The following is a 13,952-nucleotide window of genomic DNA, read 5'->3' as shown; positions in this document are numbered from 1 at the left end:
TTGGGGGTCAGATGATCATTTTAGTGTTTAGGAATTAGAGTTCACCCTACAGGGTTAAGGGAATGGCAACGGTATCAAAGGAGGGATTGGTGTTCTGCTCAAGGTGCCTGCTCAGGATCTGAGATAAGGAGAAGTTTTGAGGGTTTTAGTTTAGATTTGGTTAGAGAGCTATCTTTAAAGCTTGCATTTTCATCAATCCTTAGTTAATCATCCTTCTGTTTACCCTTCTTGTAGAAGATGCCTTTTCAAAATCCTGACCAACACCTCTCCTTTATCTGGCCTTTACAAGGTCTTTGAGAGAGGTCTTATAACAGTGTCTGCAGCTCCACCAACACCTCTCTCACCATTCCCACACCACCTCTATGCAACCTGAGGAGTGACCGGGAGGATGATGTTTACTTGGGAAAGGGTTTCATTAAAATCTCTGAGGAAGGCTGTTATGGGCTTCACACAGACATTGATGGCAGTATCATAGAAAACAGTGACACTTGTGTAGACAGAAGAGCAGGTGGATAAGGCCTTGGGCCTGTCAACACAGGACGTACACACATGAGAATTGCGTGAGAGGGAAGAGGAAGATTGGATCCAAAATGTAGATTATGAAATCAAAGGCCATGAGTATCACTGTGGTACTGCAGGACAGCTGCAGCAATGGGGCAAAACCACAGAAGGTGTCTATGACACTGGGGACACAGAAGAATAGCTGGGAGGAGGAGAAAGAATTCCTGTACATGAGAGAAATTCACCCGGTTCAGGTACAGCTTCCTTCTGGAGTCAGGCCTTCCACTTCTCGAGCCTTGCAGAGAACAGGGATGGCATACAGCCCAGGGCTGACCGTAGGACATGACCCCAGAAGGAAGCACTGCGGTCATGCAGAAGGTGCAGCTGAGAGTGCTGCCACCTCTGTGAGCAAAGAGGGTGCTGTCCCCAGCCAGGAAGCTGGCCAGCATCTGGCACAGGGTGCTGGAGCTGTGCAAGGAGGACAACTCTCCCCCAGGAAGAAGGCCACAGGCATTTGCAGGTTTTTTTGGGAGGCACCAGCACAGTGATGAGGGTGTTCCACATCCTAGTCACCATGCTGGATATATGAAAGAGGAAGAGATTTGAGTATGCGTAGAGGATCTTTCCAATGGACAGCTAGGGAAACTTAATGAATGGTGTCTTAGTGTCTCATTCCCTTCAGGGAAATATTTTTAGAGCATTCTGGTCCCCCCTCTCTTGTTAGGACACCAATGAGCAAGTGGGTACATACCACGTGCAACCCTTTAGTTTTGACTGTGTGACCATGGAAAGACCATGAGAAAATGGGATGGAAAAATCTACTTCGACCCTAGAGGCATGGATACATGAAGCACAAGGAAAACCTTTCGCAAAAAGTGGTTCTTCTGAGAAAACTGATGCTCCAGCAGGCAGTCCTCCAAACAGTATAATGAATACTATGAGCAGGATGAGAGAGGCCCTGTCTCAAGCCAGGGACAGGGAGAGAACAATTGGGTGTACTGGACTTTGAGGATTATTAGCCTGACAAATCAAACCCAAGAGTTAACTGTATTGGAGGCTGAAGTGAGTCTAACGGGGAAGGAGTGGCAAATGCAACCCATTGGGACTGGCCTGGAGGCTCTGTGCAACCTTGGCATAGACTACTTCAGGAAAGGATACTTCAAAGATCCACAAGGGTATTGGTGGGCTTTAGCACAGCTGCCTTGGAGATGGAGGACATCAAACAGTTGTCTACCTTGCCCACTCTCTCACAGGACCCTTCTGCTCTGGAGGTGCTGATGGCCAATGAGCAGCAGGTGCCAATCGCTACCACAACAGTGCACCTGAGGCAGTATTGCACTAACAGAGACTCCCTGACTCCCCTGCATGACCTGGTTCATCGACTGGAGAGCCAAGGAGTGATCAGCAAGGATTTCTCACCCTTTAATAGTCCCATATGGACAGTGCAAAATTCTAATGGGGAGTGGAAGATAATGGTGGACGTCTGTGGACTGAATGAAGTCCCACCACTACTGATTTTGACGTAAAACAACATAAGGTCAAAGGACCTACACAGGAGATCCTGAGGCAGGCTGCCCAGGTTCAGGGGGACCCCTGCTTGGGGATGGGCTGGGTAACGGTCAGTGTGTGGTGAGCAATTGCACTGTGCATCGCTTGATTTATTAAACTACATTATCATCATCAGCAGCAGCAGCAGAAGCAGCAACATCTCTTCCTTTCCTTTGCTATCAAGCCATCCTTATCTCAACACATGAGCATTTTGGGGGTGAGGATGAGCTATGTGGTGCTGAGCCTTCTGCCAGGATAAAGCACAACATGCTTGACAACCACAGTCCAACAGCACAAATCACACTTTAAAAAATCACTCTCTGACATCTACAGAGAGAAGCAGTAAGTGATGACTTCAGGCTGCTTCAGACACCACACCCCAGCAGAGACCCTGCTGCCTTGGGGAGCTGTCAGCCCTGAGGCCTTGGGGACACCTCCAGGGAGCCCAAGGGCACAGAGCAAGCGATGCCATGGTCGGGTGCAGTGTTGCTGAGCTGGGCTGGGCTCCTGGGCCCAAGGGGAGCTCCTGGCAACTGCTGCAGAGAGACAGCTGTGCCCAGGAGCAGCTCCTCTGCACAGCGCAGCAGGGCTGGGGGCTCTGACCGCAGCTGGCACACAGAGAGGACAGAAGGAGAGAGGGCTTGGAGGCACTGAGGAGCGCAACAACAGAGGGCAGCGTGTGGCAGGACACATCTGCAGGCTCCTGACACCGTGAGGCTCTGGCAGCAGGGCAATGCAGGTGGGGTTGCCAGAGGGGTCTTCTACAGCTGGCCCATCCAATGGCTGATAGCATCTGTCAGGTTGGGTCTCTCTGTTTCTCCAGAAAGGAGTGGAAGATGCTTTAGAGAATGACATTTATAAGGGGTCATTTCCACAAGAAGATTGAGGCTTTGTTTATCTGAAGGAGAAGGCTTTTTTTTTTTTTTTTTGGTTCAGTGCTTTCCAATTCCTGCACTGCAGAAGAGGCAAGTTTGAGGTTAATGTGTTCTCAGGATTGTACAGGAGACTGAGAATCCCAGAGCATTGCACAGAGAGATCAGAATGGAAACAATGAGATTCTGGCAGGTTCTCCTGTAAAGAGAGAAGATCGCCTGGGGTGTGTGCTAAGACAGGGAATAGGTTTTCCTCATTTAAGTCTGTTCTAACTTTGATCTGCATTGTCATCTTCAACAGGAGGCTCTGCTTAATGTCAGCAAATGCCCAACAGCAGTTCAGTCAGTGAGTTCCTCCTGCTGGCATTCGCAGACACGCGCGAGCTGCAGCTCCTGCACTTCATGCTCTTCCTGGGCATCTACCTGGCTGCCCTCCTGGGCAACGGCCTCATCCTCAGCGCCGTAGCCTGCCACCACCGCCTCCACACCCCCATGTACTTCTTCCTCCTCAACCTCGCCCTCCTTGACCTGGGATGCATCTCCACCACTCTGCCCAAAGCCATGACCAATGCCCTCTGGGACACCAGGGCCATCTCCTATCAAGGATGTGCTGCACAGGTCTTTCTGTTTGTCTTGTTGATTGTATCAGAATTTTATCTTCTCACAATCATGGCCTATGACCGCTACGTTGCCATCTGCAAGCCCCTGCACTACGGGAGCCTCCTGGGCAGCAGAGCTTGTGCCCAGATGGCAGCAGCTGCCTGGGGCAGTGGCTTTCTCAATGCTGTCCTGCACACGGCCAACACATTTTCCCTGCCCCTCTGCCATGGCAATGCTGTGGACCAGTTCTTCTGTGAAATCCGCCAGATCCTCAAGCTCTCCTGCTCAGATGCCTACCTCAGGGAAGTTGGGGCACTTGTGTTTAGTGTTTCTTTAGCCTTTCTTTGCTTTGTTTTCATCATGTTATCCTACGTGCAGATCTTCAGGGCAGTGCTGAGGATGCCCTCTGAGCAGGGCCGGCACAAAGCCTTTTCCATGTGCCTCCCTCACCTGGCTGTGGTCTCCCTCTTTATCAGCACTGGCATGTTTGCCTACCTGAAGCCCCCCTCCATCTCTTCCCCATCCATGGATCTTATTGTGTCAGTTCTCTACTCAGTTGTTCCTTCATCAGTGAACCCCCTCATCTACAGCATGAGGAACCTGGAGTTCAAGGATGCAGTAAGGAGACTATTTGGATACATGCTTCTTTGCAATCAATAATGTTTGTGAGTTCCCTGATTATTTCAGGAACTGTGAGGAAAAATTTTTCTTACTATATTTGTCTATAAGTATTTTCTACAAATTCTTTCTTTTGATTTAAATTATGCTATCCTTAACCTGCTACCTGATTTTCTTATTTATATTTTTTCATCTATAGTGACCCATTCATCTAATTATTGAAAGAAGTAGGTTATGTAGAGAAACATAATAAATAAAATGAAAAACAAAACAACAACAACAAAAAAAAACAAAAAACACCACCAGAACTACATTATTATCTGCTGCAATCTTTTCCCATCCCCTCTGGAGCTGGGGGAGCAGCCCCAGCACACAGGAGGGGCTCTGGGCCAAGAACCCAGCTGCTACATGGAGTTTGGGTGGGGGCTGCTGCTTCCCTGGAGCCATGGCCATGGCCAGCAGCAGGACGTGGCCTTGTCACTGCTGTTCTCTTTTGACTTTCAGTGTGTTCTCCTGTGCTCTTTTATTCGGATAAGCCGTCAGATCTCACAGGCCTTGGTGACAGTCCTGTTGTCTCTGTAGTGACATCCCTGTGGCTGCAGGCAGCAGCAGGCACTGTGCAGCACTGGGTCACAGCTGGCCTCCCTCCTAGCACCACAGTAACAGAACGGTCTTGCTCAGGGCAAACCCAGAAGCCTGGACGCCTCCCCAAAGCTGATGACAGGAATACAGCCAAGAGGTTGTTCCCTGCTCTTCAGTTTTCTGGGGTTCTTTGTGCAGGGTTCCTCACCTGGGGCGCAACAACCCCAAACAGAGCTACAGGCTGGGAGAGGAGTGGTTGGAGAGCTGCCAGGCAGAGAAGGACCTGGGAGTGATGGTTGATAGTTGGCTGAATATGAGCCAGCAGTGTGCCCAGGTGGCCAAGAAGGCCAATAGCATACTGGCTTGCATAAGAAGCAGTGTGGCCAGCAGGGCTAGGGAGATGATCGTCCCCCTGTACTCGGCTCTGGTGCTGAGAGGAGATTGATGAAGCTAAAGTCAGAAGGAAAAGCTGAAGTGACTTGGAGTATTAATGGGCCCCACTGAGGGCTGTTACTAACAAAGCCTCCCCAGGGCCTTGTTAGGGCAGAAAATTGGAGGCCATGGTTACAGACAGGCAAAGAACTGTGCTGAGAAAAATCTTGGTTGGTTTTGGTGAAACAGAAGAGCCAAGGCCTGACCCCTAGAACTGTGAGAGGAGACCCTGCACCCCCCTGTCTGGCTCAGGGCTAGTCTTGGGGTCTGTGGGATGTGGTGGGTACAGTGATGCTACTTCATTATGACACCTCCACACCCCTGTACAGTGCTGCAAGGAAGCAAAGCCAACAGTCAGCATGCCAAGCAGGTGCCTTCTGCTGGCCTAGCAGGGCCACTGCCAGATGTCAGCCCAAAAGTGCAGATCCCAGGGAGAAGTCAAGGCTGACCTGCCACTTTCAGACACAAGTGACCTCACAGTCCCTTTGCGTGACACGTTCCTGCTGCTGCCCTATCAAGTGCAGAGACATAAGTGGCCTCACAGTCACTGCCACAGTCACATTCCTCCTGCTGGTTTGGGAGATCCTGAGGCAGAGCTGAGCTCATCAGAGCTTTCCCACCCTTCTTGTGGCCCACAGGCTGATTAGATTAGGGTGAGCAAGAGAGTAAAGTTAACGGAAAGGGGCTATGGGCTAGGTTTTTGGCTTCAAGGGATACTTTGAGGTCAGGCATAAGAATAGTGTATTTCTGTCAGGGTATGGAGTAGCATTTATTTTGGGAATTAATGTCACGGGTTAAAATAGGGGAATGACTGTTTTAAGCCAGTTTTATCGCAGAATCAACATTGCCTGAACGTTCTAACATCACAGAAATCATTAATTTCTGCTGGCTAAGCTCCTTTTCCCTCCCCCAAATATCACATCTCTCCTGGCCAGGCTTCTCCTGACTTCCCCATATTAGTCATCTTCGTAGAGGCAGCTTTCTGATGGCTTTCATGATCTCAGAGTACGTGCCTCATATCCATTGGCTACTCCTTTCTTGAGACTGACATGGCACCTAAGTCAGGATGGAAAAGAACACAAAGGCTGTAGGTGAACCCTGCACAATGTGTTCTGCAGCTCTCGTACCACCCCAAAATCTTGTTTCCTGCCTCCAACTTCTGGATACGGAAAGGCTTCTTTGCACCCAGGCTATCTTTTTCCAAACCCTCATGCAGTTTGCCCCAAGCGTCTTGGAGGCAGTGGCCCACTCTGTGTAGAAAACTGAAAGCAGTCCTAAAGGATGACTTCAGGCAAAAGCTGACACCTCTGACATGACAACCCCTATCCAAGACCTCTTCCACTATGGGGCCTACCAGGTACTTAGAAAGAGCCGATCTCAGAAACTACATGCACAGCAAGTGCCTTCTGCTGCCCTACCATGGACACTGGCAGATGTGAGCCTAAAGGCACAGATCCCAGCCAGGAGTCAAGGGATGACCTGTCAGCTACTTCAGAAAGCAGTCACCTCACAGGCCATTTAACAGCCATTCGCTTCCTGCTGGACTTGGTGTTTCTGAGGCACCACTGAGCTTATAATACCACACCTACAAAACACCCCCTTTTTGGGCCAGGACCTGCCCAGGTAGAAGTGATCTGGTTGTGATCCTCCAAGCTCATGGCACACCTGCTGGGCTCCCAGCCTCTCTGACACTCAGGAGCCAGTTCCGTGCCAGTCCTGTGAGGAGCTAAAGCAGGAGGGACCTTGCAGGTAATGTTCCAGCCCCGTGCCTGTTGGCAGTCTCTCAGCTCCTAGTGCACAGTGGGGATCACATTTGTATCTAGAAGCCATGAGCCTGAAGCTGGCCTAGCAGACACTCAGGAGAAGCGCCCTCTCAACCCCAGCCCCAGCCCCAGCCCGAACCCCAGCTGGCGGTGCTGCTCTGAAGAGCGAGGGGGCTGTGGTGCCCGCTGCCCTGTGGCTGCAGAGCTCTCCTCTGCCTGCTCACACCAGACTGAGCACTTGAGCTCTGGTCAGTCCACCTTGGAGGAGATCCCCCCCTTAGGAGGGAGGTGCTGCAGTGGAGGCCAGCTGTGCCACTGCCGTGCCCACTGCCTGTCCCTGCCTGCAGTCCCAGCACAGCCCCACAGCAGCACTGGCACTAAGCTCCAGGAGCAGCCGGGCCTGACCCCACCAGCAGGGCTCAGCAGGAGAGAGTGGGATGGTCAAAAGAGTAACTCCACATGCCCCAAGCGCTGGTGCTCCCTGGCCGTGCTGCTGGGATGGGACTCTTTTCGTCTGTACCCCTGCACACAGACACTGCCCGGCAGAGCCAGAACAGGTCTCAGAGGAAGGATGTCAGACAAAAAAAGCAGTAAAATCTTAACTTGCTTAAGGTTAAATTCACCGAGAGCATGGCTTCACATGCACCGAGTCTATGAGCTATATTCAACAGGTACATCCATATCATTTTAATGGGTGTTCATTAGCTGAATTAATGTAATAAGAATATGCACAAAAACAACCACACCAAAAACAAACAAACAAACAAACAAACAAACAAACAAAAGAAACACAAACAGGTATACTGGCTCTTCCTCCAATTATTGACATTGCAAGTCACGTGCAGAAGCAGATCAGAAATTTCTTGCATCCAAGACACATCTAGACATCAATTTCCACAAGGAATCCTTGAGCTCCTGGCTCCTCATGCTACAGATGAGGATGTGCTCTGCTGGAGGCACCACTGAGTACTGAACTGCCACCAACAGGTCCAGGGATGGGGAGGAGGGCTTCAGGTAGGCAACCATGACAGGCCTGAGGGAGACGGACACCATGGCCAGGTGAGGGAGGCTCGTGGAAAAGGCTTTGTGCCGGCCCTGCTATAGAGACGACAGGACTGTCACCTAGATCCACAAGGTCGAATCCAAATACACTGCTCCTAACTGTGGCAGCTGGGCTCCTGGACCTGAGCCCCTCCTGGATGCTGGGGCTGCTCCCCCAGCTCCAGAGTAGATGGGAAGAAAAGGAAACTGAGACCAATGAATTTTTGATAATATCTTTATTGTCTTTCTCTAGCAAGGAAGCCTGGTTCTGTATGTACATTAGATGATGTGGTCAAACCTAACACAAGAAGTAACATTCAGAATGTTAAGAATTAGATTATTAAAAACAAAATGAAATATTGTTCAAATAGAAACAGAGAAAAATAATTTTAAAAATGTTGTGTCATTTTCTCAAATATCCTTTGATTTCTCTTGGGATTCTTATTAATGACAATGTTATGATAACACTAGTAACAATAAAAATGATATGATAGAATGTGAATCAAAATATATGCATATTATTAAGAATACACCTTCTGAAAGCATCATGGATGTTTAAGAATCATGTATGGAAACAGTTTCCTCACTGCATCCTTGAGCTCCTGGTTCCTCATGCTGTAGATGAGGGGGTTCACTGCTGGAGGTACCACCGAGTACAGAAATGACACCACCAGGTCCAGGGATGGAGAGGAAATGGAGGGGGGCTTCAGGTAGGAAAATATGCCAGTGCTAAGAAACAGGGAGACCACAGCCAAGTGAGGGAGGCACGTGGAAAAGGCTTTGTGTCGTCCCTGCTCAGAGGGCATCCTCAGCACTGCCCTGAAGATCTGCACATAGGACACCACAATGAAAACAAAACAACCAAAGGCTAAAAAAATACTAAACAGAACTGCCCCAACTTCCCTGAGGTAGGCATGTGAGCAGGAGAGCTTGAGGATGTGGGGGATTTCACAGAAGAACTGGTCCACAGCATTGCCATGGCAGAGGGGCAGGGAAAATGTGTTGGCCGTGTGCAGGACACTGTACAGAAAGCCACTGCCCCAGGCAGCTGCTGCCATCTGGGCACAAGCTCTGCTGCCCAGGAGGCTCCCGTAGTGCAGGGGCTTGCAGATGGCAACGTAGCGGTCGTAGGCCATGATGGTAAGGTTATAATACTCTGCTGATACGAAGAAGAGAAAAAAAAAGACCTGTGTAGCACATCCTTGGTAGGAGATGGCCCTGGTGTCCCAGAGGGCATTGGCCATGGCTTTGAGCAGAGTGGTGGAGATGGATCCCACATCGAGGAGGGCAAGGTTGAGGAGGAAGAAGTACATGGGGGTGTGGAGGCGGTGGTGGCAGGCTACGGCGCTGAGGATGAGGCCGTTGCCCAGGAGGGCAGCCAGGTAGATGCCCAGGAAGAGAGCGAAGTGCAGGAGCTGCAGCTCGCGTGTGTCTGTGAATGCCAGCAGGAGGAACTCACTCACAGAGCTGACGTTGGGCATTTTCTGACATTGAACACTGTTGTCTGTAGAGAAGGAGAAGGCAGAAAAAGTTTAGAAGACAATTCTCTGAGGAAAACCTACTGCAAGCCTTAGAGCACTCTCATCTGAAGCATCTCTCTTTGCAAAAGGAGCTTTCTGCAGCTCTATCGCTTGAGTCCCAGCTGATGCTGGGTGAGACTGGCACTGAAAGCATGGATTGCTGGGGACTTTAGAGATGTCCTTCCTTCTGTGAAGCAGTCAGAAAACAGGAACAAAGAGGAAACTCAAGTTCAGTCCACTTACGAGATCCATGAACTTTGCAGGGTTATTGCAAAGAACACCTCCAACCACACTGTAGAGCGAGTCCAATTTTATTATGCTTAGTAGAACAATCACACTCTTGTGTTTCCAAAGAAGTGGAGACAGCTTAAAGCAAAGAAGACCCAACCCCAGTGCAGATGGACATTATCCTCACCTTATCTCCAGGTGCATGAGCAGGATCTCAGCTTTTCCTTCTTCGCAAAGGCTGCAGAGGTCTCATTCCAGCTGCCCACAGACAGCCATCCAGCAGCACAGACATGGTTTGAGTACGGAGGTGTCTTCTCCTTGAGGTACCTGGATAACACAAGGATGCCAGCAGAGAGCTGTATCCTGCGGGAGAGCAGACTGCAGCCCAAGAGAATGCCCCACAGACAGAGCTGGATATTCGCAATCTGGGGTGTCTCAATACATAATCTGCATCCCCTGCAGTGTCTGGAGGAGACTTGGACACCCAACTCTTGGCTAAAAAGGGCAGCTGGGTTATGACACTCCAAGGGACTTCTGCCAGACTTTCTCACCTTGCACTGCAACCCAGCAGGACTCTCAAAGCTTACTGCGTTTCCCACTGCCCTCCCAGAAACAAGACCCAGCAGGAGACCCTTCCAGGACCTGCAGCTGCATGGCCCTGCAGCCAGACACTTACCTTGTCAAGGGCTGTGCACATTTCTCCTGCAGGCAGCTCTCAGCATCCTCTCACTCACAACTGCCTTCAGCCCCCGTTCCCTTTTCATCTCTCTGTGTCTCTGCCTCTGTGTCTCTTTCCTGTTGTGCTGTGCAGAGGAGCTGCTCCTGGGCACAGCGCTGTCTCTGCTTCATGGGACTTTTTAAAAAGTGTTTTCTCTGTCCCATTAGCCCGGCCCAGCTCAGCAGCACAGCACCAGCCCAAGGCACTGCAATGACCCCTCTGGGGGCTTTCCTAATGAGCCGACAAACCTCAGGCACTCAGAGACAATTGAAGACATCTTTCCAGAAGTGCAAGTCAGAGGCAAGTTTCCTGCAGTGTTCCCCTGAGGGCCAGCACTGACACAGCCTCCCTTGGAGCTCTTTAGAGCAGAACACTGGAGGCAGTGAGGGCAAGGAGACAAAGACAGTGTGAAGGTGACACTGATGTGTAGACAAACTGGATGTGTGTCAGCAAGCACGAGGGCCAGGCCTTGACCTCCAGCCCCTGGGAAGGGAGATCCTTTCCCTTCCCACCTTGCTCAGGGCTCTTCCTGGGTCAGTAGGAGATGGGGTTGTGCAGGAGAATGGTATGACCCCTGCCTGGTTCATCAGGGGGGATGAGGAGGCCCTGGTACTTTAGCAATGTGCTGTCTCCTCATAGGCCTCAGTGACAGAAACAACAACCGCAGACATGGACACAAAGATCTCAGTTTGTTGGGACTTTCAACCTTGCCTTTGTCCTTGCTCCTCTGATGACCAGAGTTATCTTAGCATCTTCCAGACCTGCACCTCTGTCCCTGTTTTGTGTAGACCTTTATTTGTGTGGTGTCACATCAGGTCTTAGCTGAGTAGCTCATACGAGATCCCTCGTGGTGCCCAGGCCCTCCTCCTCCTGGGCACTGCTCCCTCAGCAGGGTCCCAGTCTGCCCTGATGTGTGGGGTTACTCTTCCTCTGGTGTAGGACGAAGCTCTTCTCTTTGTAAATGTCAAGGTGTTCCTTTAGGCAAAATCCTGCAGTTTCTCAAGCTCCCCCCACACTGATGCTCCATTCTGTCAGCCATTCATGGCTGCAGGCAGATGGTTCAACTTTCGTGTGATTGTGCTATTTCTGACAAGACAGCAGCATCAGGAGTTGCAGGAAATTTTGGATAACACAGGAGTAACCAGTTAATTGGAATTGCTGCACAGAGTCACAGAAGGGTACGGGATGGTAGGCTGCCAGGTTCCACCGCTTCCCTGCTTCCTTCTCATGCATGCTGTCAGTTTGTCTGGAGCTGTGTCCTGAATGTTCTGGGGTTGTGCAGGTCAAAATTAGAAGGACCAAAGCCCAACTGGTGCTAAATCTGTCTATTACTGTCAAAGACAATAAAAAACTGTTTATATAAACACTTTAAATAAAGGAGGATTAAGGAGAATCATCATTCTTGTTAGATGTTGGGAAAATCTGGTGCTGGTCTGGAGATAAGGTAGAGGCTGAGGTACTTATGCGGGCCCATGAAGACCCATCTTGGGACCTTCTTTCTGTCTGGGTCCTCCTGGGTATGTAGGCAAAGGGGATCCCCCAGTCAGCATGCCGAGCAGGTGCCTTCTGCTGGCCTATCAGGGCCACTGCCAGATGTCAGCCCAAAAGTGCAGCTCCCAGGGAGAAGTCAAGGCTGACCTGCCACCTACAACACAAGTGACCTCCCAGTCCCTTTCTGTGACACATTCCTGCTGCTGTGCTATGAACCACAGAGACAGAAGTGGCCTCACAGTCCCTGCCACGGTCACATTCCTCCTCCTGTGGCAGGAGATCCTGAGGCAGAGCTGACCTCTCTCTAGCCCCCTAGGTGCCTGGTTTTCAGTGGCCCCGAGCCCTGCCTGCCCTCCTCCTGCCACGTGCCATCAGGCGGCTGCAGCAGAGGGGACCCACAGCCAGCCCCTGGCTGGGCTCTGCCACCCGCCTCTCCAGTGCCATCCCTGCTGCCTTGGGGTGCTCTGTGAGGTGCTGGGTGACCTCACAAGGCCTTCTGGACAGCACATCTCCTGCCAGGCAACCAGGCCGTAAAGCGACAGGGACCTCACCACATCCCTTCCATTCCCCTCTCTTCCCTCATCCTTGGCCTTGTCTCTGCTGGCACGAGCAGCCTTAGGAGGCGCTTCCTGGCCTCCCCTCGATACTGAGCTGAAAGGCAAAATGGTCTCTTCCTTGACAGAACAATGGCGTCAAATTTGAAAAACTTCATTAGCAGATAGGTGAAAACTTTACTAGGTTCTGTTAGAGAGAAGGAAGTTTAGAAACTTTCATCCCTCATGTTACTTTAGTCACTGATTAGTCAGCTTTATCTATAAGAGCCTACAGACTTGTATCTCAGAATGAGGGCAAGGTGACCCAGGCCTAGAGCATGTGTCAGAAGATTAGGTGAGAAACTCATGCTATGCATATATCCTTGGATGTGTAACCACCTAAGCTTTGTATGCATGCCTGAGATGAAAGAATAAGAGAAGAAAGATTTCAATGGCTTGAGCATGGTCAAGAACTGGATTCAACTAACGAACATAGTGAGGAAGACTACCGATGACCACAAGAGACCCCTGAAAGACAGTGGAAACAAATGTGCATGTGTCAGCGACACTTACTGATTTTAAGGGGTTACAGGAAGTGGTATGAATATATTTTAGGGAAATGTGATTAACATGTATGTTTTGCTTGTATATAACCCCTGTAGCTCAAACAATTCTGTAAGCACTGGAGTGATCCCGTGTGTCCAGCACCTCCATAAAAAACACCTGTTTTCTAAAACTCCAAACTGAGTCTTAGAGAGTTACTTTGACTGGCTTTTACAGTATCACCCTCACCTCCTGCCAGCTGCTGCCCACTCAGGCTCCTCATACAAACGTGGCCCTGCACCAACACCACTGCTCATGCTGCCTTTGCTGCCTCGCCCTGTCCTCTCCCTCGACTCCTTGTCTCTGCCGGGCCCCACGTTCCACACCCAAACACATCCCTTTGCTGTTGTCACCCTCAAATCTGCCCAGCAGGATGGCAGAGCCAGGGCAGGACATGGTAGAGTTAGGCCCTGAAGCACCCATGCAAAGCGCTTGTGGCAAAGTGGGAGCTGAGATTGGGTTCTGTGGTGCAGAGGAGGCCCCATGCAGAAAAGATGAGGTTAAACAACAAATTGTGGGTGGGGGGCGGTCCATCGTGGTTTGGCATAGGAGGCTTCTGGCCACGAAGGGGCAAGGGATGGGTTGACACAACTTCTCTGGGCAACCTGTTCCATTGACCAACACCCCCAAAGGAAAGAATGTCTTTCTTATACCTAATTTTAAAGCACCCTCTTTTAGGCCCCCTTTAGGTACTGGAAGGCTGCTATAGGGTCTCTCCAGCCTGAAGAGAACCAGCTTTCTCAGCCAGTCTGCATTGAAAAGATGCCCCAGCCTCTCTATCATGCTTTTGGCCTCTTCTAGACTTTTTCTAATACTTCCATGTCCTTCTAGAATTTGGGGCCCCAGAGCTGAATGCAGTACTGAAAAGCAGAGCTGAGGGAGAGAATCAACTCTGTCAACCT

At 50.5% G+C, this 13,952-nt stretch overlaps 2 protein-coding genes across 2 annotated transcripts; one reads left to right on the top strand and one right to left on the bottom strand.

Annotated features, from left to right (window-relative positions):
* The first annotated feature begins 3,245 nt into the window (after positions 1-3,245).
* LOC119716223 (olfactory receptor 14J1-like) lies at positions 3,246-4,181 on the top strand. Its single transcript, XM_038175730.2, has one exon. It carries the CDS (start codon positions 3,246-3,248, stop codon positions 4,179-4,181), a length of 936 nt encoding a protein of 311 aa, XP_038031658.2.
* A 4,321-nt stretch (positions 4,182-8,502) lies between these two features.
* LOC139999983 (olfactory receptor 14C36-like) lies at positions 8,503-9,093 on the bottom strand. The gene has a single exon (XM_072029661.1). It carries the CDS (start codon positions 9,091-9,093, stop codon positions 8,503-8,505), a length of 591 nt encoding a protein of 196 aa, XP_071885762.1.
* Between the last annotated feature and the right edge of the window lie 4,859 nt (positions 9,094-13,952).

Source organism: Anas platyrhynchos, chromosome 31 (genome assembly GCF_047663525.1).
Source record: "Anas platyrhynchos isolate ZD024472 breed Pekin duck chromosome 31, IASCAAS_PekinDuck_T2T, whole genome shotgun sequence".
NCBI lineage: Eukaryota > Metazoa > Chordata > Aves > Anseriformes > Anatidae > Anas > Anas platyrhynchos.
This window is presented reverse-complemented; position numbering and strand designations above follow the sequence as displayed.

Coding starts and splice junctions, on each gene's coding strand:
- LOC119716223 (XM_038175730.2), top strand. CDS start 3,246: ATGCCCAACAGCAGTTCAGTCAGTGAGTTCCTCCTGCTGGCATTCGCA.
- LOC139999983 (XM_072029661.1), bottom strand. CDS start 9,093: ATGGCCTACGACCGCTACGTTGCCATCTGCAAGCCCCTGCACTACGGG.